General features: G+C 33.3%; 1 protein-coding gene and 1 non-coding gene across 2 annotated transcripts; one reads left to right on the forward strand and one right to left on the reverse strand.

Annotated features, from left to right (window-relative positions):
• The first annotated feature begins 1,163 nt into the window (after nucleotides 1–1,163).
• TRNAK-UUU (transfer RNA lysine (anticodon UUU)) lies at nucleotides 1,164–1,236 on the forward strand. The gene has a single exon. It is a non-coding gene; the product is annotated as a tRNA-Lys (tRNA).
• An 8,772-nt stretch (nucleotides 1,237–10,008) lies between these two features.
• Nucleotides 10,009–13,750, reverse strand: LOC146920238 (lysine histidine transporter-like 8). The gene is made up of 5 exons (XM_085713659.1): nucleotides 13,262–13,750; nucleotides 12,337–12,473; nucleotides 11,660–12,087; nucleotides 10,887–11,018; nucleotides 10,009–10,696 (listed from the first exon to the last, which is right to left on the reverse strand). Exons 1-5 carry the CDS (start codon nucleotides 13,678–13,680, stop codon nucleotides 10,208–10,210), a joined length of 1,605 nt encoding a protein of 534 aa, XP_085569785.1. The 5' UTR covers nucleotides 13,681–13,750; the 3' UTR covers nucleotides 10,009–10,207.
• Nucleotides 13,751–23,445: the final 9,695 nt, after the last annotated feature.

Here is a 23,445-nt window from a genome sequence, read left to right on the forward strand (position 1 = left end):
AATAATGGACTTTTTAAGTAGACTTTAAGGCCTTGTAGTGAAATAGGCTTTTAAGGCCTTATAGTGTAGACAAGTCTTACAGTGAAATAGGCTTTAAGGCCAATTTAGCCAATTTAGAAGTAGATAAAATTGAATATTGAATGGATTTAATATGAAGTACGCCTGTAAATAGGCTTCCAGGCCAGACCAAAAAAATAAGTCTATGAAAGGCCATAGGTCAGGCTTGTAAAAAAATTTGTAGGCTAAACTCAGGCCTTTCAAAGTCTGGCCTAGCCTGACCTATTCCCACCCCTATGACGACAATGTAATGGGTAAGAAACAACATAAAAACTTCAATCATATCCTTCATTTTTTTAGTAAAAAAATCTTCAAATTCTATCCTTCAATAAATCAATAGAAATCTATAACCATAAAAATACAATAGAAATATTTTGGTTCCAACCATACTACTATAGACTATATAAAGACAATGATACTATTTTTTTATTTACTATTCAATAAACATTCTCTCTCCAATAAAATCCTCTCTCTATATATAGTATATGATACAACTTGTTTGTATATGTTTTATTTAATATGATTTATTTATAAAATAAAATATTATATTATATGTACTATTATATATGTCATATATATAGTATTTATGTTTTTACAAGAAAAAGTATATATGTCATATAGTATTTATTTTTTTCAAGAAAAAGAAGAAATATGTCATATACTATATTGCAAGGGTATTCATATAAATGTCTTTTTTGTTTGTGTTGGTATTGTTCTTCTAATAATATCCGTACAATATAAAAAAGACCACATGTGTGTCCACAAGTCTTAACTCAATTGATACAAATATGAAAATTGATAAGTTAGACGTCGTGATTAGGGTTTAAATCTGGACTCTTTTACTTATGTGTGTTTCTAGTAACTATTGTCACTTCTTTTACAAACACAAAAAAAAGATTACATGAGTTGTGTTGTAACCAAAATTTATGTGTTGTAAATAAAAGTTTATGATCCGTTGTTTTCCATGTTCTTTACAGCAATATATATCAGCCACATCCTTAGATAAATTGTTTGTCACATTTAAAACTCTCACTTCATTATCTTCCTGACTCAAAATATATAAACAGAAAATGAATGCATGCATATCAATCAATTAAAGACATGTAGCCGTCTTAGCTCAGCTGGTAGAGCGCGTGGCTTTTAACCACGTGGTTGTGGGTTCGATTCCCACAGACGGCGACAGCGACAAAATAACAACTTCTTTTACGGCGACAGCGACAAAATAACAACTTCTTTTATGAAATATGAATTTAACTTTTTATTTTTTTCTTCCCACAGACGGCGACAGCGACAAAATAACAACTTCTTTTATGAAATATGAATTTAACTTTTTATTTTTTTCTTTGGTTTTTTTTTTAAAAAAAAAAACTTTTTCTTTGTTAACTGAAACTTTTTTCTTTGTTAATTGAAACTATATGTAAAGAACTTGATCTAAGTTTTATCCTAAAAAATAAGTATAATGAAATGAATTAAACTTTCTTTATTTTCTTAGCCATTACTAAAATAATTTTATTTTATATTTGAGTACGGACGGAATACTCATGTACTACTACAAATAAACTAATATGTATCCATGATTTTATTATTAAAAATAATTTAATTGATAATGAAATGATGGAGAAAAATCGTTTTCAAAAGATATATGGTAGATCCAATAAGCATGCAATTGCAAAATTATGCCTCGAGCTAGGTGTGTAGAGACGTAGGAACAATCCATGCGAACATTGTTTGATACATTTAATTATTTAGAAGACTTTGTGTGACCGGCCAAATAAAAGTATCTACCATGGTGGTTGGTAGATAATTAATTTCTTTATGGTTTTAGTAAAAAAAAGTCATGGAAAAATTAACAGATTGTGTCAACGCATCAATTTGTTCTAATTAGATGAGTTAATTTTAACTTCATGCTATTTGTGGTATGATTTCTGTTAATCATTCTTTGCCTAATTTTTGAATGGTTAATGTTTCAAGTTTGATGTATAGTTTCAGACATAGACATCTAGATATTATCGACCTAACTTTGCACAATTCAACTTTACACCCATTCTATTTGTCAAAATACTTTACATCCATTCTCTGCATATATTTCATTTTTTTTTTAAGGATGCAGATATTTCATTTCTTCTCTTATCATATACCAGTCATCTATAATATCATATTTCTCTCTTCTCTTTCCAACTGCACTCCCCATTTTATTCTTCCAGATTGTCTTTTATTCTATTTTAACATAACTAAATTGTTCATAATGAACATGCCCGGTCCAATCAAATTAAAGGCACTATTCAAACATAAAAAATGAACCTCTAATAAAAAAAAAAATAGAAAAAGTCATCATCAATTTAAATTTTAAATAAAATCAGACAACACAAATTTTTTTGATTTTTTTTTTATAAAAAGTTATCAGTTTCTTGTTTAACTTTTATCTACAGACAAAATCATAGATAAATTTAAAATCAAACAGTTAGTCTAAATATTAATGAACATTTACCTACAGACTAAAAGTCAATTTACTTGTTTTTGAAAAAATGAGCCCCAAAATTTTGAAGCCATGTTCTATAAAACTTGTTGCACCCTCTAAGGGTCAGCCTTGATAATGCATAAGATGGATTGGTGATCCCATGAAAATTGCACACAACTTCATAAATGAATTGAAATTTCGGATTAGTAGAGTTCTTCATCTAAGAACCCAATGATTAACAAAAATATATAGAAAATTACTCTTCTTCCATCCAAAATTATTCAGTGCCATACAAACTGACAAAAATATCCCCCAGTGACCTAAGTCACGTAGACATTATACCCAGCGTGACTTAACTCACGTAGGTTGTAGGCCAGCGCGAGTTAAGTCACGCTCTGCCTGTGTTCAGTAGCAGAACAACATATTTGGTTTTTTTTTCTTCCCGATTTTCCTTCATTCATTCATTCTTCCATACACCCATACAATCCATGTGCGCTTTGTAAGGATCTATGATAGCAAGACCCTTAATCGATACAAAAAGCATAGCATGGGGAGGGGGGGGGGGGGGGGGGTGATCCTCCCTGTAAAAATTTGAATAATCCATGGGTAGGACTCCGTTGAAGTGCTGAAATACTCATGCATGCATTAACACATACTAATCAATAAACAACACATAATATTGCATGTTCGACATTTAGGTAAATACACATGGTTTAGATTCCAGGCAAATGAATTCTGATAAATTGACTAACTTCACTTCTTGAATGGCACAATGTTCAGTGATTTTGATTTTGATTTTGGGTGTTTTGGTGATTTTTTTAGGGCAAAAATAGTAATTGTTGAAATGGAATGGGTTTTCTAATAGTACATAGGCATGATTTGAATTATATAATCCGAAGGGAGGTAAAATAGAAAGTTTGGAGGACCTGCGAGAAAGGCAAAGGGTGAGAAAAGAAATTCTCCAATACAAAGCATCCACATGGGGTTGTTTATCAGTGAGTCTAGAATATGAAAATGACTCTTCTCACTTCTTAAATTGTTATTTTTAAGCTGTCATCGAGCACTTTTAAAATCAATTATACCCATTTAAAAAGTTATTGAACCACTCTTAAAAATGCACAATGACAGTTAACTGCCATTGAAAAAGCCAAACTACTGTTGTTGGGGTATGTTTTTGAGCAATTTAAGAAGTGAGAAGAGTAATTTTCCTAGAATGTTGTCACATCATAATCATTTTAACTTCTCAAAAGTTTCTCTTTAGACGCCTAACAATTGCTCACATGCAACTCAACCTCAAATTACCCAAAATAATTTCAACGACAATTTACCATCGTGCATGGATCTTTATGAACTGATTTTATAAAGTGATTTAACCAATTTAAAAAGTTATGAACGACAATTAACTACTATTTTACAGTAAACATTAGTTTATTACCGTTTAGTAGGTGTCTCTAAGCAATTGCTAGGTTGGTAAAGAGCAATCCTCTAAGCACTTCTCTCAGCAAGCCAAAGTAATCCATTAAATTATCCCTTAGAAAAATGTAGTTATAAAATTTTAAAAAGCAGTTAGAATTTGTAAATTTGTGGATATGTGTGTTTTATGTTGTATGCCTAAACTATTTCAAGTATTTCATCCTTAACTCTGTGTTTTCTTACTGCTTACTCTCTGTGGTTTTTGGCGGTTTAATTGAGGATGGTTTCTTCTTCCACAATTTTTTTCTCAAATTGTAAAAGATTATTAGTAGTGGAGAAATTCCATTGAAATCTCGCGAGTGCCATTGGTGTACGCCTCCAATGATGGCTCCAAATTGTTTCCTAGCAAGCATGGTACCCTATTTTTGCTTGTTAGCACAAATCAAGCATGGTAGGCTATTTTTCCACCTCTAATGGGATAATCGTGCATATGCTTCCTTATTGGTCATAGTTTCAATTAGTGGCCGTTTCTCCTTTGTTGCTAACTTTAATACTTTATATGAGAATATTTTCTTTATGGAGGAGGGGTGCAGGAGTGGAGTTGTGAGGCCAATCATGTCTACGGCAAGGGTAATTGGGGTGCAGATAATTAAGTTGACAAATCTTCATGTCATCCAGCTGTGAGAAGCCCAGGCCAAGTAATATTATGCTAAATATAAGGATTGATTTATTGGAATGAATGTCATATAAGTCAAGTGTTAGTAGCATATATCGTCGGTCTAGGCCAAGTAAGAGTTATTTATTAAATAAATAAATTTGGTCAATTTTTTTTAACAAGTTTATTTAGTTTTAAAAAAATTAAATTTTATCGTATCTAAATTTGGTCAAGAAATTTTAGAATCTATTTAATACAAGAGAAATGCTAAAAACACTTTCTTTTTAACAATCACTTTTTTATTGGATGAAACTAGGCATGACAGCGAAACCTGTAGCCGTTGATATCCACCTGAGCCCGTCCCAATTTGACGGATTTTCTCCGCTTTGACTGAGTTTATGTTTTCTTCGATTTCAAAACAAGAGTATGGGGCGGATAACAAAGATTTATGTACCCATCCCAAACTTATACTTAAACCCCTCCCTAAATATGGAAAATACTTTATTACCCCTTTAATACTCCATTTTTATGTAAATTAAAACCCAAACCGTAAACTATTTCACTCAGGCACTTAGAGTGTTAGTCTTTTTAAACGACACTCACTCGAGTTCACTCTCTTCTCCTTCCAAATCTCACACTCTCGGTCTCTAATCTCTATCACCATAACCATCGATTACCATCATCTCTTCTCAATTGGTACCACCCTCACAAATTTTCAATTTTAAAGAGTGAAGTTGAAGACGTCACTGACATTTAGAGAAAGAAAAATGACAACATTTATGAGGCTAATTATTTTAGTAATTTTAAATTTTCAACGAACAATGATGTGGTTTGTAGTTGATTATATTGTTTTCTTAATTTGGTTTATTAGTTAATTTAGAACATTTATATTTTAGCTATATGTTGATATGACATATTATTTGGTATAATAATCTTCATGCTATAAAAACTGTCATTGATATTTAATGGAGCAACCAAATCATTCGGTTAAGAAAATGTTAAAATGAACATATTGCTGGATAATGTATCACAACATTGTCTCCGGGATTAGAAAAAACATCTTTCTTTTTTTTTGCTTTTCACTACGGGTACAAGGATGAGGTGGGGTACTCGAACTCGCTGAAGACGGGGATCTGATTCAATTTATCATCTCCGTTGGGTATAGGTCCAAGTATATAAAAATCGAGAACGGGAAAGGTAAAATCCGTCCCCACCCCACCCTTTACCATGTGTAGGTGAAGCTCAAGTGTCTCACACATTGAAAATAAAACCCACATAATGAGAAGTGGTCACTGGGTCAAGTGGTTGTAAGCATAGAATTGTACTTCATTAGACTGATTTGGAGAGAAGGATATGAAATAAATGGTAATAGTTTTAACGGTCTACTGTGTTTTTCAACCTATCAGAATGTATCTCTTAATAGGATTTTTTTTTTTTTTTGCTTATAGAACCTTCAGATAGGGGTATGCGAAGCAATTCCCAAAACAAAAAGGTGAAAATACATAAAGGGGTGGAAGTATTATTTTTTGAGTCCTGCTCTTTACCCAAATGATTTTGCTCACTCCCAAAGTAAAAGTCCATACTGCCCCTACGCATGTTAACTCACGTAGCGTAAGTTAACTTACGTCAGTTATAAGGTGAACGTGACTTTAGTCACGCTACATGATTTAAGTCACGCTAGTTATAAGTTGGCCGTAATTTTATAAGTTGGATGTTATAACTTACGCAAGTTAACTCACGCCCAGGATTTACACTAGCGTGAGTTAACTCAAGAACTCAATTATTTTATTGGACTTTGGTCGGTTAGGCCGGTGGTCACAACTCAAGAACACGTTTTTTGGACTTTGGTCGGTTATTTAACCATGATTTTATTGTGTTTTACACGTTTTTTTTACTGTTTTTGACTGAATTTAGTGCATATAAAACCTATGCACTAAATAATTTTCAATTATGCCTTGGTTTTTTTTTGTTACATTTAAGGCCTATATTCTAAATTAATTTATTATTCTAAATTGTTTTGTTTACATTAATCTAAATTATTTTCTTAACTTTATACTAAATTATTTTATTAACATTATTCTGAAATATTTTCTTAACATTATTGTAAATTAGTTTGTGCACATTAATCTAAATTAATTTATTAACTTTATTCTAAATTATTTTGTTTACATTACTCTAAATTATTTTCTTAACTTTATTCTAAATTATTTTATTAACATTATTCCGAAATTATTTTGTTAACATTATTCTAAATTATTGATAAAAGCAAATGGACTAAATATAAATAAAAGTAAATGGACTAAATTAATAAAAATAAAAGCAAATGGACTAAATATAAATAAAAGTAAATATAACAATATCTTATTTTATTAATAATTCTCACATTACAACAATTGTCATACAATAATGTTGAAGTTATTCACTAAATCTACTTATTTTCTCCTTTTTGGGGTAAAAAGTGAACAATCTTCGTGGGGTAAAATAGTGAGCAGCCTTCTTGGGGAAAATACATCATCAACCCTTGGGCTAAATTTAAATCTGTTTTTTTTACCACAAGAAGTTCTTTTTACCCACGGTAAAAAGTTTCTGCGGTTAAAAAAACAGGTTTAAAATTATCCCAAGGGTCGATCACTTCCCCAAGTCGGCTACTCACTATTTTACCCCGACGAAGTTTGATCACCTTTTACCCCAAAAGAGAATATTGAAAAAAAGAAAAGAAAGAAGAGAAATAGAGGGAGAGAGTGAGGAGGGGGAGAAAGTGATATGGTGTGAGGAATTAGGTAAGTATGGAGGGGTATTTATAGGTAGAAATGTGAACCTAGGTTATATCTAACATAAATGTGGTCAAAAAAAACGTGTGAAGTGGTAAAAAAAACGTGTACATTGAATGTTGAAAAGCTGACCAAAGTTGGAAAAACGTTTGTTCTTCATCGGCCAACTAACGCAAGTTAACTTGCGCTAGTGCTGTAGTTTGGCGTGACTTAAGTCACGTTCATATAACACTTACGCATGTTGAGTCACGTAACGTGACTTAACATACGTAACAAATGCACTAGCGCAAGTTAAGTTGCGTAGGGGCATTTTCGACTTTTACTTTAGGAATAAGCGAAACTGTTTGGGTAAAGAGCAGGATTCATATTTTTTGTAGATGAAGAAGAAATACGTGGTTTGTTAGTTGTTATTCATTGGGTCCATTGACTTTAGTTGAAAAATATTGATGTGGTGATGGTTCCAAACGAGCAGCAGATGCTTTTAGTAATATTCTGGAAAATGTATCTAACTTTGGATTCATCATTAAGGATAGTAAGAATTGTTTTTGCTTTATTTAATAATTCTATGGTCTAGTTAATTATGAGAAATGCTAATGAGGTAGTTCACTCTTTAGCGTGGGTAACCAAATTATTTTGCGATGAAAGTGTCTTAAAATCATGTTTTTTGCTTTTGGAACAAGGTGTTTAGGATGAGAGGAATGCTAGCAACACTCTCTTTTGAGCACTCTCTCTGGCACTCACTCTTTTATTGGGTAAATCAATGTATGACTCACCACTTTATGTGGGTTCCATTTCCAAAGTGTAGGTCCCACATTGATTTCACTCAATAAAAGAGTGAGTGCTAGAGAGAGAGTGTTCAAAAGAGTGTTATTAAGCTTGTCCCAAGGATCACTTTTAGAATAGGGTGACTAGAATCACATTTTTCCCGATTGGAATCATGCGCCTTTCTCACTATATAAGAGCATCCACAATGGTAGTTCCCTAACAAGAACTCCTTAAATGGACCCCACGTGACATATCACTTATTTATAATTTTTTAATAAAAGTACCTATTAAGGACTCAATGACTCCAATGGTAATACACTAATAAGGACTCCAATGAAAAGTACTTAAATATGTCCAACTATCTTTATATCATTAAACAAAAATAATTTATCTATTACTCCTTTTGACAAGTGGGACCAAGTAGTACACATTTTATTACTCCTTTATGCAAGTGGGACCAAGTAGTACACATTTTATTACTCCTTTATGCAAGTGGGACCAAGTAGTACACATTTTATTACTTTTTTAAACGTGGGACCTGTTAGTTACCCAGGAGAGAGATGGTCCTTATATAGTTGCTCGTTCCTTAATAGGGACTCATTTTTTCTTCCTCCAATGGAGGGTCCTTAACGGGGAGTGATCCTTGTTAAGTAAGGACCCCCCATTGGAGATGCTCTAAATAGAAACTGATCACGCAACAGATAAAAGACCAAAAGGAGGGAACGCGTAGGTCTTGTTAGGATTTGAGTGTTGAGTATCTTTTGACCGTCTTGACAGTGAATTGGAGAGCTGCCCTCTCTCCCTCCCTCTCTGATGTATGTCAATTTGGACTAACTTGTAAACAATCTCGTGTTAATTCTCTACTTTCTGTATACGTTGTTCTATGGATTGATTGTTTGTCTGCTCATAGACTCTAGATTATTTCTTGCATTGAATCATTATCTACTTAGAATTTAGTTTTATCGTCATTGTTATATTGTTTTATGTTCATTTTGCTTGTTGAAATCACAACAAATTGCCTCACTTCCATTTATCTATCGACATTCTTGGTTGTACCAAAAAAACTTAGATGAATCATTTTAAATCTTTCAAGGTTAAGTCTTCCAAGCTTCAATCACCGGATTATTTTTTCTGTTTAATGCACAAGCGTTTTGATAATAACTCTCTTCAAGAGATTTGTTCTAAGGAATTCTATATTGAAGTGGTGCAATACCTTTTACTTAATATCAAAAGACGGTGCATGAAACGAAAAAGAGACTTAAAATATGTAAATTTCTAAAACTTGTTCTTTTTAGAGAAACGATACTTCTATAATTATTTTTGGATAACTTTTTTTTTTTATTGCGTTCCTCCCTTTTATTTCTCTATTGTTTTTGTCGTGGAATTGAGAGAAGAAGAATATTATCCTAAAAATTGTTAAAAGATAGCCGTACAAATTTCATTAGTCTTTTGTTTAATGAAATAGGGTTGTAAAATGTAACCAAGTCTTCTTGTGATCATAACTATACAATCAGTTGTATTTCTTAGACTTAGATAAGACTGGGATAATAATATATGAGTTTGAGCTTAATTGTTTTTAATAAAATTTTAATTTAAGCACATAAAACCAAATCCATCGAATTTCTTTAGACTCATACACTTGTTGGTTTAAATATATAATATTTGTTACCATCAAAATTCAGTGACATGACATATCAATTGTATTGGTTCCAAAAAGACAGACATTAAAAAACAAAACATAAAAATCAAAAGAGGGTATAATAATACATAAATGATAAATTACATTAATAGTCATGGTCTCACATTAAGACAGTCAACCACTTAACTATTTTCTATTCTACATATATGGCACATTGTATAGGTAAAATTTAACTACATAAACATCATCATAAATAAAAAATCTAGTATATCAACTTCAATTATGCAATCATGCTAGATATACTTAAAAAAAAAAGTTACAACTACAAACTTGAGTATACAATTTTGAATTTCTAAGATATAATTTAAAAAATACAACTTCAACTGTAATCTTCCTAAGAAATCCACATATATTTTCCCTAGTAATTTTTTTTCCCTCTTTGGTTGAGACTACTGAGGGTTGAAAAAGCTCACATTAACACCAGTATCAATAATAACATATATACTAGCTGTAACTAATATGACACTTAGAGCAACTCCAAATGTTCCCAAGAACCAATTGAGATACCACATGAAACTATACTTCTTTGGTTTCTTTACTTTGAGCCACATAAAACATGGGTATGCCAATGTCACTGGTAATGCTATTCCTCCAATCAAACCAGCTAAGCTAGACAAAAATGGAATAGCAACTCCTATGAAGAAGCACAAAAACCCGAAGAAGACTCGAAAAATTACTCGGAGCCACCACGGGCACGGCTTCTTCCATCTAGTGGTGTATACTGATTCCATGTCATCGAAAGCCGGCATGCCATATATTTGAAATGAACACAAACCATTTACTACTACGAAAAAGCTGGTCATCCCAAGTACAAATTTTGATACGTCTTGAGAATGAAATTGGTATAGGGCCGTGAGCATTCCTCCGTTTGCAGGAATCTGTATATTTCAAGTCAATGGTTTGTGATTAGTTGACGGTGTAAATTTATACTAAAAATGCATCAAAACTAAATTCAAATTAAAGAAATATGGTACTAGCTAGTATACCATAAGACAAGTCATAATATAATTAATTAGTTGGCTAATTTTGCTCTCTTTAGTTCTAAGTAATTAGATTAGGTGTACATACCAATTGTCCATAAGCCCAATAGCCACCAATAGCCAAGGGAAACAAGCAGGCAGCAATGAGTGTGTAAGAAGCCTTCACTCCTTTCCACATGGGCACATGTGATGGATGCTTCTCACTTGAAGGCATAGTAGCCTGCAACAAAATTAGAAAATCATAAGATGACAAATTATACTTGAAGAATACGTTGATTGATTATTTAACAAGAAATAAGTTACATCTAATCAAATATCTAAAATTTAGCTCAGTTTATTGAAAAAATAGAGATTTAGATTGTACTACAAATCTTTTTGGTCACCATAAATTTATGTAAGTTGGAATAATAAAGTTACTATTTCTCAATCAAAATCTACTTATTGAATGAAGTTGACTATACTTAATATTCAATACTTATCCTTTTTTTTTTCCTCCTATTATGAACTTAACATGGTGGACTAATCAATTAAATATGAAAGGAGAAAGTCGTCCAATAACTCCAAATTGTGTGCTTGACCCAGCACATCTATTGAAGTTTTCAACAACTTTGAAAGTAGTATTTTTTGTCAATTGTCAACAAAACAAAGTAGTAACTATATCATATTCTCATTACTTCAAAGTCAAAAGAGGAAACTGCAAAAAAAAAAAACTTCAAATTGGCTCGCTAACGAAACAATGACCACTTATGACAAGTACCCAATAAATATATCAACAAAAAATTGTTGCGTCAAATAATTTCATTTCTCATTAATTTCAAAAAATTTAATTAGGTAAGAGGGATAAAAAATTATGTCACATACCTGAATTTCAAGAATGAGATTGTGACCCCTAAAGGCAAAAGCAATGATACCTAGGGCATTAAGCACACTAAAAGCATTTTCAACCTTGTTTTCACCAGTCACAGGATTATAGTTCACCCCTGGTAGGGCACCCTGTGCCACAGAGGTAACCCAAATGGAGGTACAATACCCTACAGCAGTGACTGCTCCAATGAGAGAAATTCCAGCAATGGAATTCAAGTTTGGTAACTGAGATAGGACCACAGCTGCACATGTAAAGACCAAGTACCATTCCACAGTGGTCATAGGTTTGGGATTGCAATGGTCTCCACATACAACTTGATAGAATGTTCTTGCTGTTGATCCTCCTATGATGATCAATGTAGTACATGTTCCTGCTGATAGGTACAATATTGGAAACAATGCTAGTAATTTCCCAAGTTTCTCACCTGCAATATACCATTCCAATACTTCATCAATTGGGCAATAATTTTTTTCACATCATTATCTTACATCTTTGGTCCATTAAGATTAACATCTTAAACTTTTTTTTTTTGTTAAACTATGATGACATATAAAATGTTATTTCGATTTACTTCAAAATTTATAGAGATGATGCATGTGTCAAATAAAAAGTTATTGAGCGATGTAACATTATCTATGAGGCAAGTAAAATAAAGTGGAGAAAGAAATTATACCGAAAGTAGCGAAGCAGAGTTGAAGGTATCGACTGTAGCGAATACCGTTCTCGACGGATTCGTGAAGATGGACGAGCAACCATAAGGTGTAAAGTTGCCATATGAATGCTATTGTCAAGCTTAATATTCCCCAAGTCCTGCAACCATCAATCACAAATTTGATTGTTAACTAAAGTTTGTTATAGGTACAACAAAGTTAATCAGGGGTAAATTACACTTGACACTTTTGAGATAATATAAAGTTAATCTCTCTATGTATTTTCATAAGTTTGGTATATTTTGAAATATATTGTATCAAAAGTATTATTTTGTCACTACGTGTATTCAATGTTAGCGTAGTGATAAAATTAAAAGGGTAAATATATAAAATTGGGACCAACTTATTATCTATCTATTAAATAACTCCAAGGAGTTGCCTACTAAACTATGGCATATCTTGAATCTAATATAAGAACTAGTCCCATCCCATCCCATCCCATCCCATCCCATCGTCTAAAGCCTCCACTAGTCTCATCCACTTACCCTATATTTCATTTCACAAAAATATAAAACTATTATACATGTATATTAACCTAATCTCCTTCTCAAGAACAAAAATAAAACTTACTAACATATAGAACTATGAATCACTCTTTTACAATTACAATAGAGCAATGAATCTTCAACATCCAAGTAACATAATTTATGACTTTAAAATACTTTTTGATTGATAAAAAGTATACTTTATGAACTTTTTTTTTTCCATTTGAAAGGAAAAAACCATACAAGATTAAATAAAAAATTGGAGTTGGAGTGATAAAAGTTCGTGAGTTCAACTCTTCATACTAACAAATATAACACCTAACAATTAATATTTGCCTATTAAAACATAAAAAATAAGATGAAAAAAGGATTGAATGGAGAAATGAAACTATATGAAACTTACCAACCAAGAATAGTGAATGCAACAGGAAGAACAAGAGCTTGAATACCAATCCCAGAACAAAGAGTATGAAAAGCAGCATAATATTTGTTACCATTCCTAGACTCAGTGATTGGAAGCCAAGCATCTTGAGGATCAAGCTTAGTTAGTCTCAAAGCTTTCCTCATAGGACTTCCTAAAGGGGTAATAAACCTTGGTGTCAAAGACATTCTTGGTGTTCTAGGAGTCTTTGGAGTCTTACTCTTAGGATGTGGTGCATCTCCATTCTCTGATTGAAGTAGTGGTGATCTTGTGAGAGATGGTGAATGAAGCTGTGAAGGTGGACATGACACTGGTGGTGATGCAACCCTAGGTGTTCCCATCAATGAATTTCCTGTTCTAGGTGTTATTGGTGCTGACCATATTTCCTTAGCTTCACCCATGTTTCACTAATTGTTTGTTAGACAATTTTTGCACCTTAATATTGTGCTGTGTTGTTTCCTCCTTTGTTGTATTTTGTTTCAAATATTTGATGTGTATATATAGATAGGTGTGTGTGAAATAATAATGCACAATATTAAAAGAAAGGGACTCATGAAATTTCTACATTACTTTTTTGACAAATTGTTGAATATAAAACTCTTATTACATGTATAAAAGCCATCATGCATGTATATAAAACTAATATTTTTGATTTTAATGAAAATTAATTTTAATAATGAAATGATGGTCAATCCGGTAAATGTGCATATTCCAAACTTTGGTTGTACTGTGTAGAGACGTATAGGAGACTTTATGTGACCGGGGCTTAATGAAAAATATCAATCTATCTAGGTTGGTGGATGATTTTTCTGTATTATTAAATTAATTAGGCATAGTTGGTGGTTAACTGTTAACTTATTTATTAAATTATTGTGACCACTGAGTTGGACCGTTATCATATCAATTTTTTTTTTTGAAGGAACCGTTATCATATCAATTGGCAGCCAATCTGTGCTAATTTGTGAGAAATAATAATTTCTCCTATTTTAAGACTTCAAGCATATATATAGTCATAGTTTAAGAATTCACAAGTATATAGTGTATGATGTGATAAGGAATTTAAGAATTAAAGCATTATCAGCATACCATTTTTAGAATAATATTTTGCAAAGTCATAGTTTAAGAATTTTGGTACGGCATATATAGTCATTAACATTACTGCATATTGTTATTTTCTTTGGTCATAGAAATGGGTGGGTCCTCCTTCCTATATGCAACTTTATACTTTATTGTATATTTCATACATGACGAAGCAGTACTTGTTGCCGGTCAACAAAATGCACCTCATGGGAAATGTGAGTTTCAAGTCTCAACAACCAATATATGTAACATGGTTTGGTGGCTAGTTTTGTTTTTATATGAAATACTAGTATAAGCAAAACTGGAAAAATAATGAACAAAAAAACATGGGAAAGTAATAATCAAAATCCAAATTCAAAATATATGTCTATATGTTAATTCTGTCAAGTGCTTTGCATCATTAATTTGTTACACCACCTCAAAAAATATATTATATTTTGACACATGCCTTACATCAATTTTTTTGTGTCGATCATAGATTACATGTAAATTGTCATTTAACTTATTACTAGGTGCCATTGTGTTGGTCGTGAAATACATGTAACATTTTTGCATGGTGTGTGGTGAAATTTAGTCAAAGAAAGAAGAATATGCTTTAGACAACAAGTACATGCAGGACAATGAACAAATTAGAGGTCTCCTAAAAAAAAGACAACGAACATATTAGAGGTGTTATCTTTAGCATGAAAACAAAGAATAATTAAGGGATGAAACATGTGTCGATATATAATAGTAATTGCACGGATGCTGGAAATCCAACGTGACAGAACTTTTATATTTTTGGTGGCATAACGTGACAGACTATATAGATACCATGAATAATTCACAAAATTAATTTTTGTTAATGAACATATTGTTGTTGTGAAACCAAATATTGTTGTTGTTTCCATTGATGTGAAGTCAAACAATGTAGATGTTTCCGTTGATGTGAAATTAAATGTTGATTCTAAAGAGTACATATTTAAGCATTATGTTAATAAACTTGCTTACAATGAAGTTAAGACAAATGAATTACTTTTTCACTAATGTAAAATATAAAGTTAGAGATGATTTGATTAATTGGGTTCGTCGTTGAACATAAACGATGAAATTTACCTTAATTATTGACAAATACCATCCTAGGGGTGGACGGTGCCAAAGTTAGTCTTGAGTTGTGAAATGAGTGATGTGTTAAGGAACCAAAAAGAAAGTGAAGTGAGAGGGCACATGGTCAAGGATAAGGAATGTCCATTTAGGTTGTGTGGTTATTTGTTGAAACCAAATGAATGGTCATTGATTATGGTTAATGGAGTGCACAACTATCAGATAGAGTCAGAAAGTTCACCTTCTTGCTGGTAGATTAAATGAGAAGAGAAGAAGTTTGTTGTTGACATGACAAGGAATATGGTCAAACCAAAGAATACCCTAGTGACATTGAAAGATAAAAGAAAAGATAATGTAATCGTTGTAAAGCAAGTTTACAATGCAAGACAAAAGTACAAAAAGTCCATAAGTGATGAAGTTCATAAATGCAATATTTGTTGAAATGTTTGGATGATCGCAAGTATGTGTACAAAGTTTAGAACTGTTGGTGAATCTGCAACTGTTTAGGATATTTTTTGGACTCATCCAGAATCTGTTAACTTGTTTAACACTTTTCAATATGTTTTGTTAATGAATTCCACCTATAAAACCAATCACTATAAAATTCTGTTGTTTAGGATAGTTGGGGTCACTTATGTTGGTTTTACTTTTCCGACGTCTCAAAAAGAGGATAATTTCACTTAGACATTACAAATGTGCCTTGATCTTTTGAACTCTATAGATAATATGCAAAAGGTGATTGTGACTGAGAGACATACCACATTGATTAATGTTGTTGCAAAATATTCCCTAAATCTACCAATTTAGCGTGTCGATTTAATATTTCAAAAAACATGAGAGCAAGATGCAAGATGAGCTGCAAAATCAAATCTAAGGATGCCAAAATTGTGAATGTCAAAGAGAAAGATTCCTAAGACGTGGATGGCGAAGAGAAGGATACCAAAGAGGTGAAGTCCATGAAGTTAGTTCAGAACATCATGAAAGTGTGGGAAAATATGGTTGAATCCTCTTCGAAGGAATCATTTGTTGAATCCATTGTGCAATTCCGAGAGGTGTGTATGAACTTCTCAAAGTTCCTCATCTATGTTGAAAATAACATATTAAATCCCTTAAAGGAAAAGACCGTAAGGACATGGAAAAACCATGTCGTACATCTTGACAAAACAACCACTAACACAGTTGAATCTGCTCATGGAAGGTTGAAAAGAATATTTGAAGGATAGTAAGGGAGATTTGGTCAAAGTTTGGGTGGCAATGAACAATATGTTATAATTGCAGTTTATTGAGATACATGCATCTTTTGGGAGGAGTGGTACTGTTTGGGAACATAGATACTAAGACAAATTATTGTACTCGAGTTTGGTCTTTAAAGTTTCTAGAGTTGTGGTATGGACATCTTTTGCTTATTATCAAGAGATTGTTAAGGATGATTATGACGTAGGTCCATGTTTTCCACAATGGTTATTGAAGTTGGAGTGTTATATTTGTGGTTTTTTTTTCTTTCAAATTTCAAGTGTCCAAAATGTCAATAGAGTTTTATTTAAGTTTTTTTTAAATTGTGTTGTCCTTTTTGTTTATGTTGTCAATTTACATCACTTTTGTTTAATCGTTATTTCTCTAATTATGTTGAATTACTAGTGACGGATGTCAATTGTTGTTGAAAATATGAGTGGTTGTTAAATTATATTGTTGTTGAAATTTTGAGTTATGTCTGTTATTGAAAATGCTCTCTGATTCTGATGTAGTAATGGATCGAGTCCTAACTAATGGTCTATTCGGAGTGTTACTAATCCAATTGTACCTAAACTCGAGGGTTGTTCGAGTCCTAACTATCAGAATCAGGGCCGTTCCTGTAAAATTCGAGGACCGGCTCTCTTTGGAAAATTAGGCCCCTAAAAAAAATTCGAGCCAAACACATATTAATAGTTCTAGGTTGCACTACCTTTCTTTTTTTTTTTTCAAAAAAAACTTTAGAATGCGCCCTTGAGAATTTATTTTCTCATCCTCCTTGCTTTTTGATAAGTGCCAAGAAGTGTTAATTTCATGTTATATTTCATGCACTTTTTGTTACTTGTTTTACAAGTTATTGAAGGAAAAGCCGAGAAAATAGTGTTAAATGCCTTATTACGCTTTATATATCTTACTCTATCCTTTTATGCAGGAATTTACCCCAAGACACTGATCAAAGACCAAAAATCTTGAAAAAGTACTATTTGGGCAGAAGCTGATCCAGGAGGCTTAGCAACTCGCACTCAACTCGCAATTGCGAGTGCCAATGCGAGCTCCCTTACTCGCAACTGCAAGTTAGGGCGGTTTGACCTCCTCATTTATGACGTGGCAGCAGCTCATTGGTTCAAAGAAGCAACTCGCAAATGCGAGTGATGTAGCTCGCAGCTGCGAGCTCAAGCATGGCAGAATTTTATAAATAGCCACTTGCTATTCTTGGACAAGGGGCTGGTTACTTTTCTTAGTTTTTCTCTTAAGTTTTAGTTTTAGATATTTTATAGAGAGAAATAGGGTAGATCATATAGAGTGAGAGTGATTCTGGAAGTTGGATCTTTCTTCCTTTGTTGAGACATCACAAGGTGTAATGAATCCTTCCTTTTCAATCCATCCTTGCAAGGCTTCCATGATGATGTGTAGCTCAATACCCTTTGTTGGGATGAGAGGTACTTGATCCTTGCTAAACATGTAATCTTTTGATCTTGCAAAATATGGTTCTAGCAACTTATATTCAATATTGTTATTATTCTTGTGTTAATGCTTTCAATGAGATTCAAGATGCTTTGGACACAAACTCTTGAATCTAGACCTAGAGTAGCAATATATCTTAGGTTAACTTACTTGACATCTTTGTTAATCTTTGATAATCACCATAATCAAGAGTTTAATGCTTTCGGATACTTAATCAGGCTGGACACGGTCGATTAAGTTATCCGATCGACTTTGTTATCGTTTAAGGGATTTGGACACGAATGTTTAAACGATACCTTAGAATTAATTATATCGCTTTGGACAGGAAGGATAGTTTAGAATTGATTGTGATAATATTGTTTATAAAGCTAGAATTCGTATGGATCATTAGGTTATGTGTGATGCTTGGTTAAGAAACTCTACTCCTAACAAGTTTCAAGCCTTATTAATCTCATCTTTTACTTTGTGCATTTAGTTTAGTTAGTTACAATTCAAACAAACAAGTACTCTTAATACTTGGAATGATAATTGATGTTAAACTGTCATTGATAGCGCACTATTCCCTGTGGAGACGATACACAAATACTTATCTTGTTTGATGCAAAAAGTATAACATCACTTTTCATGCGCCATATTTTTAAAGTGCAAACAATCATAAGCATAGAAGGTGTTTGGATTATAAACTCGTTCTGAATTATAAAATTTGATGGCATTTTTGATAATTTGAAGGGTGGATGAGAAGCAAAGAGGATGAGAAAAAGAATGGGTCATGTTAACCAGTGCCCCCGGGGCACTGGTTAAGGAAGCAAATGTAGTAATATTTGCATTGATAGTCGTGTAATCAATGCATTAAAAGCTTAAAAAGTATATTTTTTGACTTGAAATTTCTTCTTTTAGCATCCTTAACTAGTGCCCCGAGGGCACTGGTTAACATTTCCCGAAAAGAATTTATCACATTATACTTATGTTATCAAAAACACAATTTTATTTTTCAAATTCGTCATTTTTGGAGACTTGTTTCATTGAAAAAAAGTCTTGTTGAAAAATAAAACTATTCTAATCGAAGATAATTCAGGAATCACAATATTAAATAGGGTGAAGTAGAAAGACTTGGTTTGAGCTACCTAACATGAGTTTTTATGTTACTAACCGTACCGGAGAAAGTAAAAAGTTGAATTACATATTTTTAAAAACATCAAAACAATATTCATTGAAATTGTTAGAGCACATCGAATACCATCACATATTCAATATCGTTCGAAAGTAAAAGATAAAATTTGCAAGCAAACACAAATCACCCAAGCTGATAGAATACATCGATAAAATATCTACAAATACTATCATAAATGTTGGAACACTAGTTAAAGTCTAGTGAGAAAATAAGAAAAACACTATGAGAAACTAGTGTGTGGGTATGTGACATAAAAATGTCCCACATTGGAGAGTCACCCCAACTAGTAAGTGTTTATATAAGGGTGGGGTGACCTCCAAGGGTGTGCCCTTGGGGTACCCATTTTTGTGAACGGGTGAACGCTTACAAAAATGTATATATCACACGCGCGGCGGCGTCCGACCGGCCGGGCCGGGCTTGGGCTTGGGTCGTGGGTTGGAAAATTGATATATATATTTTTTGTCACTTGAAAATGTTAAATTAATTAATTAATTTTTCATTATACGAAAGTGTTCGCATAACAAATTAATGTGTTACATTTCGACCCGATCCAAACCAGTATCCAGAAACTTCCGGATATTTCCAATTAAGGAAACGCGTTTGCTTGAGGATTAAGCAAACTTAATCCCCAAGTCACGCGTTTGCTTAAGGATTAAGCAAACTTAATCCCTAAGTAATTCTCACGAACTCTGCCTAATAAAGGAGAGCTCGCCCCACTCATTCTTCACACCAAAATCTCACAGTTGATGCTTCCTGTGCGATTTTCTCTCTTCTCCCTTCGATTTTAAATCGTTCTTCTTCTTCTACTCCTTTCTGTCCCATCGGTTTCGAATAGAGCGGTTACGTACCGTATCGAGTGGCTTCGATCAAACGATTGAACCATACTTTGAGGTGTAATTCTCGAGCGACTATATACTGTGCAGTATATACTCGTAACAGTGATCTGGGCTGTTTTATCCTGGAGACGGCGTGGTTGTTAGTCTACCTTGCACAAACTAGGGTAGTGCCGCGAAACGTCTTAAAGAAAGCGACCTGGTCGTGACTCACCCAGTAATTTCGTTCGGTATAATTTTTAAAATCGAAAAACAACAATTTTAAGACGTTTCTGAAACCATGAATACCAACAACGAAATTAATGTATCTAGAACAGCTGTCGATTTCAACAAACCGTTTAAGTTTCACGGTAGTAACTTCAAGCGTTGGCAAACAAAGATGATGTTTTTTCTAACTACTAAAAAGGTTGCCCACGTCTTGAAGAACAACGTACCTGTGATACCATTGATGTCGGTTCCTATGGAAACGACTAGTAACGGTAAGACAGCAGTGGCTACAGATGCTTCTGTACCTGCGACAAATGTTGTGTTGGAAAGGCTTACTGCCGAACATGCTGAAAAGGTGAAACAGGCTGAAAAGGATATACTCCTCTGGCAACATGATGATTGCATGTGCAAGAATTATATTTTGAACTGTCTTGCGGATCATCTATATGATCTGCATCTTATTCATAAGACAGCTAAGGATGTTTGGGATTCTCTTCAGAATAAGTATAACACTGAAGAGGCTGGCTCAAAGAAATTTGTTGTGAGCCGGTACCTAAACTATAAGATGAACGACGAGAAATCTGTCGAAAAACAATCTCAGGAGCTTCAGAATATAGCTCATGAGATCTTTGTTGAAGGGATTCAATTACCTGAGCAGTTTCAGATTGCTGTGATAATTGATAAACTGCCCCCTGCTTGGAAGGACTTCAAGAATGCCCTTAGGCATAAGACTAAGGAATTGTCGCTTGAAAGTCTGATTACTCGACTTCATATTGAAGAAAAGGCAAGAAAACAAAAATTGAATGAAGAGGTGTTGGCTGTCTCGTACAACAACACTAAAAAGAAATTTGTGGGTGCTGTTCTGAAGCCTACTGGCAAACAATTTAAGAATCAGAACCTCCCTGCAAATAAGAATTCCAATCGGAATATGAATGGGAACCCACCAAAGGTCCCAAAAGCTCAACCACCAAAGAATGACCCTGCTCAACCGGTTAATTGCTACAATTGCGGACAACCAGGTCATATGGCACGAAAGTGTAGAAACCCATCCAATAGACCGGCTCAAGCTCAGACTCACTTTACAACAAATGAGGAGCAGCCGTATACTGCAATGACAACTGAAGTCAACATGGTGGGTGGATCTGATGATTGGTGGATCAACATGGTGTGTGAATCTGATGGTTGGTTCTTATTTGGCATGCACGACTCTGTCACGTTAATAAACGAATCATTTCTAATATGAGCAATATCGGTTTAATTCCTAAGTTATCTTTGAATGAATGTTAGTTTTTCTTTGAATGAATTTGAAAAATGTCAGTTTTGTAGTCAAGCAAAAATAACAAAAGGATTTCATAAATTTGTAATAAGAGAAACCGAACCATTTGAATTAGTACATTCTAATATATGTGAACTTGATGGTAATCTGACTAAAAACGGGCAAAGATACTTTATAACTTTTATTTATGATTGCTCTGATTACACTTTTGTGTATTTAATGAAAAACAAAAGTGATGCGCTTGATATGTTTAAATTTTTGTAAAAGAAATTGAAAATCAATTCAATAATAGAATCAAGCGCTATCGTAGTGACAGAGGCACCAAATATTTATCACACACATCCAATGAGTATTATAAAGAGCACGGAATCATTCATGAAACAACTGCACTTTACTCTCCTGAGATGAACGGTAAAGCGGAAAAGGAAAAAATAGAACCTTTACCGAATTAGTAGTTGCTATCATGCTTAATTCTGGTGCAGCGCCTCATTGGTGGGAAGAAATTTTACTGACTGTTAGCTGCGTGCTAAATAGAGTACCTAAAACTAAGAACAAAATTTCTCCTTATGAAATTTTGAAGAAAAGACAACCAAATTTGTCTTACATTCGAACATGGGGCTGTCTAGCCTATGTAAGGATTCCTAATCCCAAGAGAGTAAAACTAGCCAGTAGAGCCTATGAATGTGTATTCATTGGGTATGCCTTAAACAGTAAAGCATATAGGTTTTATGACCTAAAGGCTAAAGTGATCATAGAATCAAATGACGCCGATTTCTATGAAACGAAATTTCCCTTTCTATCAAGAGATAGTGGGGGCAATAGTGGGGGCATAAATATGAACTCTACACCTGATCACAATCCAGTGATTAGGGATAGTGATAAGAGCATCATAACTGATGTAACAGAACTTCGAAGAAGTAAGAGAGCAAGAACTGCTAAAGAGTATGGACCTAAATATGTGGTCAATACATTAGAAGAGGATCCATCAAATCTCAAAGAAGCTTTGTCTTCCTTGGATGCAGACTTATGGCAAGAAGCCATAAATGATGAAATGGATTCTCTACTGTCTAATGAAACATGGCACTTGGCTGAACTGCCTCCAGGCTGCAAACCAATAGGTTGTAAATGGATTTTGAAAAAGAAACTGAAACTTGGTGGAAATGTTGAAAAATACAAGGCACGCCTTGTAGCCAAAGGTTTCAGACAAAGAGAAAATATAGATTCTTTCGATACCTACTCACCAGTTACTCGAATCACATCCATAAGGGTACTAATTTCCTTGGCTGCTGTTTATAACTTGATAGTACACCAAATGGATGTGAAAACTGCTTTTTTGAATGGTGAGTTGGAAGAAGAAATCTATATGGAACAACCTGAAGGTTTTGTAGTCCATGGACAGGAAAGCAAAGTATGTAAGTTAGACAAATCTCTGTATGGTCTAAAACAAGCCCCTAAGCAATGGCATGAAAAGTTTGACAACTTAATGATTTCGAATGAGTTCAAAGTGAATGAAAGTGACAAATGTATCTACTACAAGTATGATAAAAACATTTGCACTATCATATGTCTATATGTAGACGACCTACTCATATTTGGGTCAAACATTCCTGCCATAAATTCTGTGAAATCACTGTTGAGTAACAACTTTGATATGAAGGACCTAGGAGAAGCTGATGTAATTCTTGGCATCAAAATTACTAGATCAGATAAAGGAATTTCCTTGGATCAGTCTCATTATGTTGAGAAGATATTAAGGAAATACAACTACATTGATTGTAAACCTGGAAGCACACCCTATGACCCAAGTGTAAAACTTTTTAAG

This window comes from Medicago sativa, chromosome 5 (assembly GCF_051527215.1).
Source record: "Medicago sativa cultivar Bolivia chromosome 5, Bolivia_mono, whole genome shotgun sequence".
Lineage (NCBI taxonomy): Eukaryota > Viridiplantae > Streptophyta > Magnoliopsida > Fabales > Fabaceae > Medicago > Medicago sativa.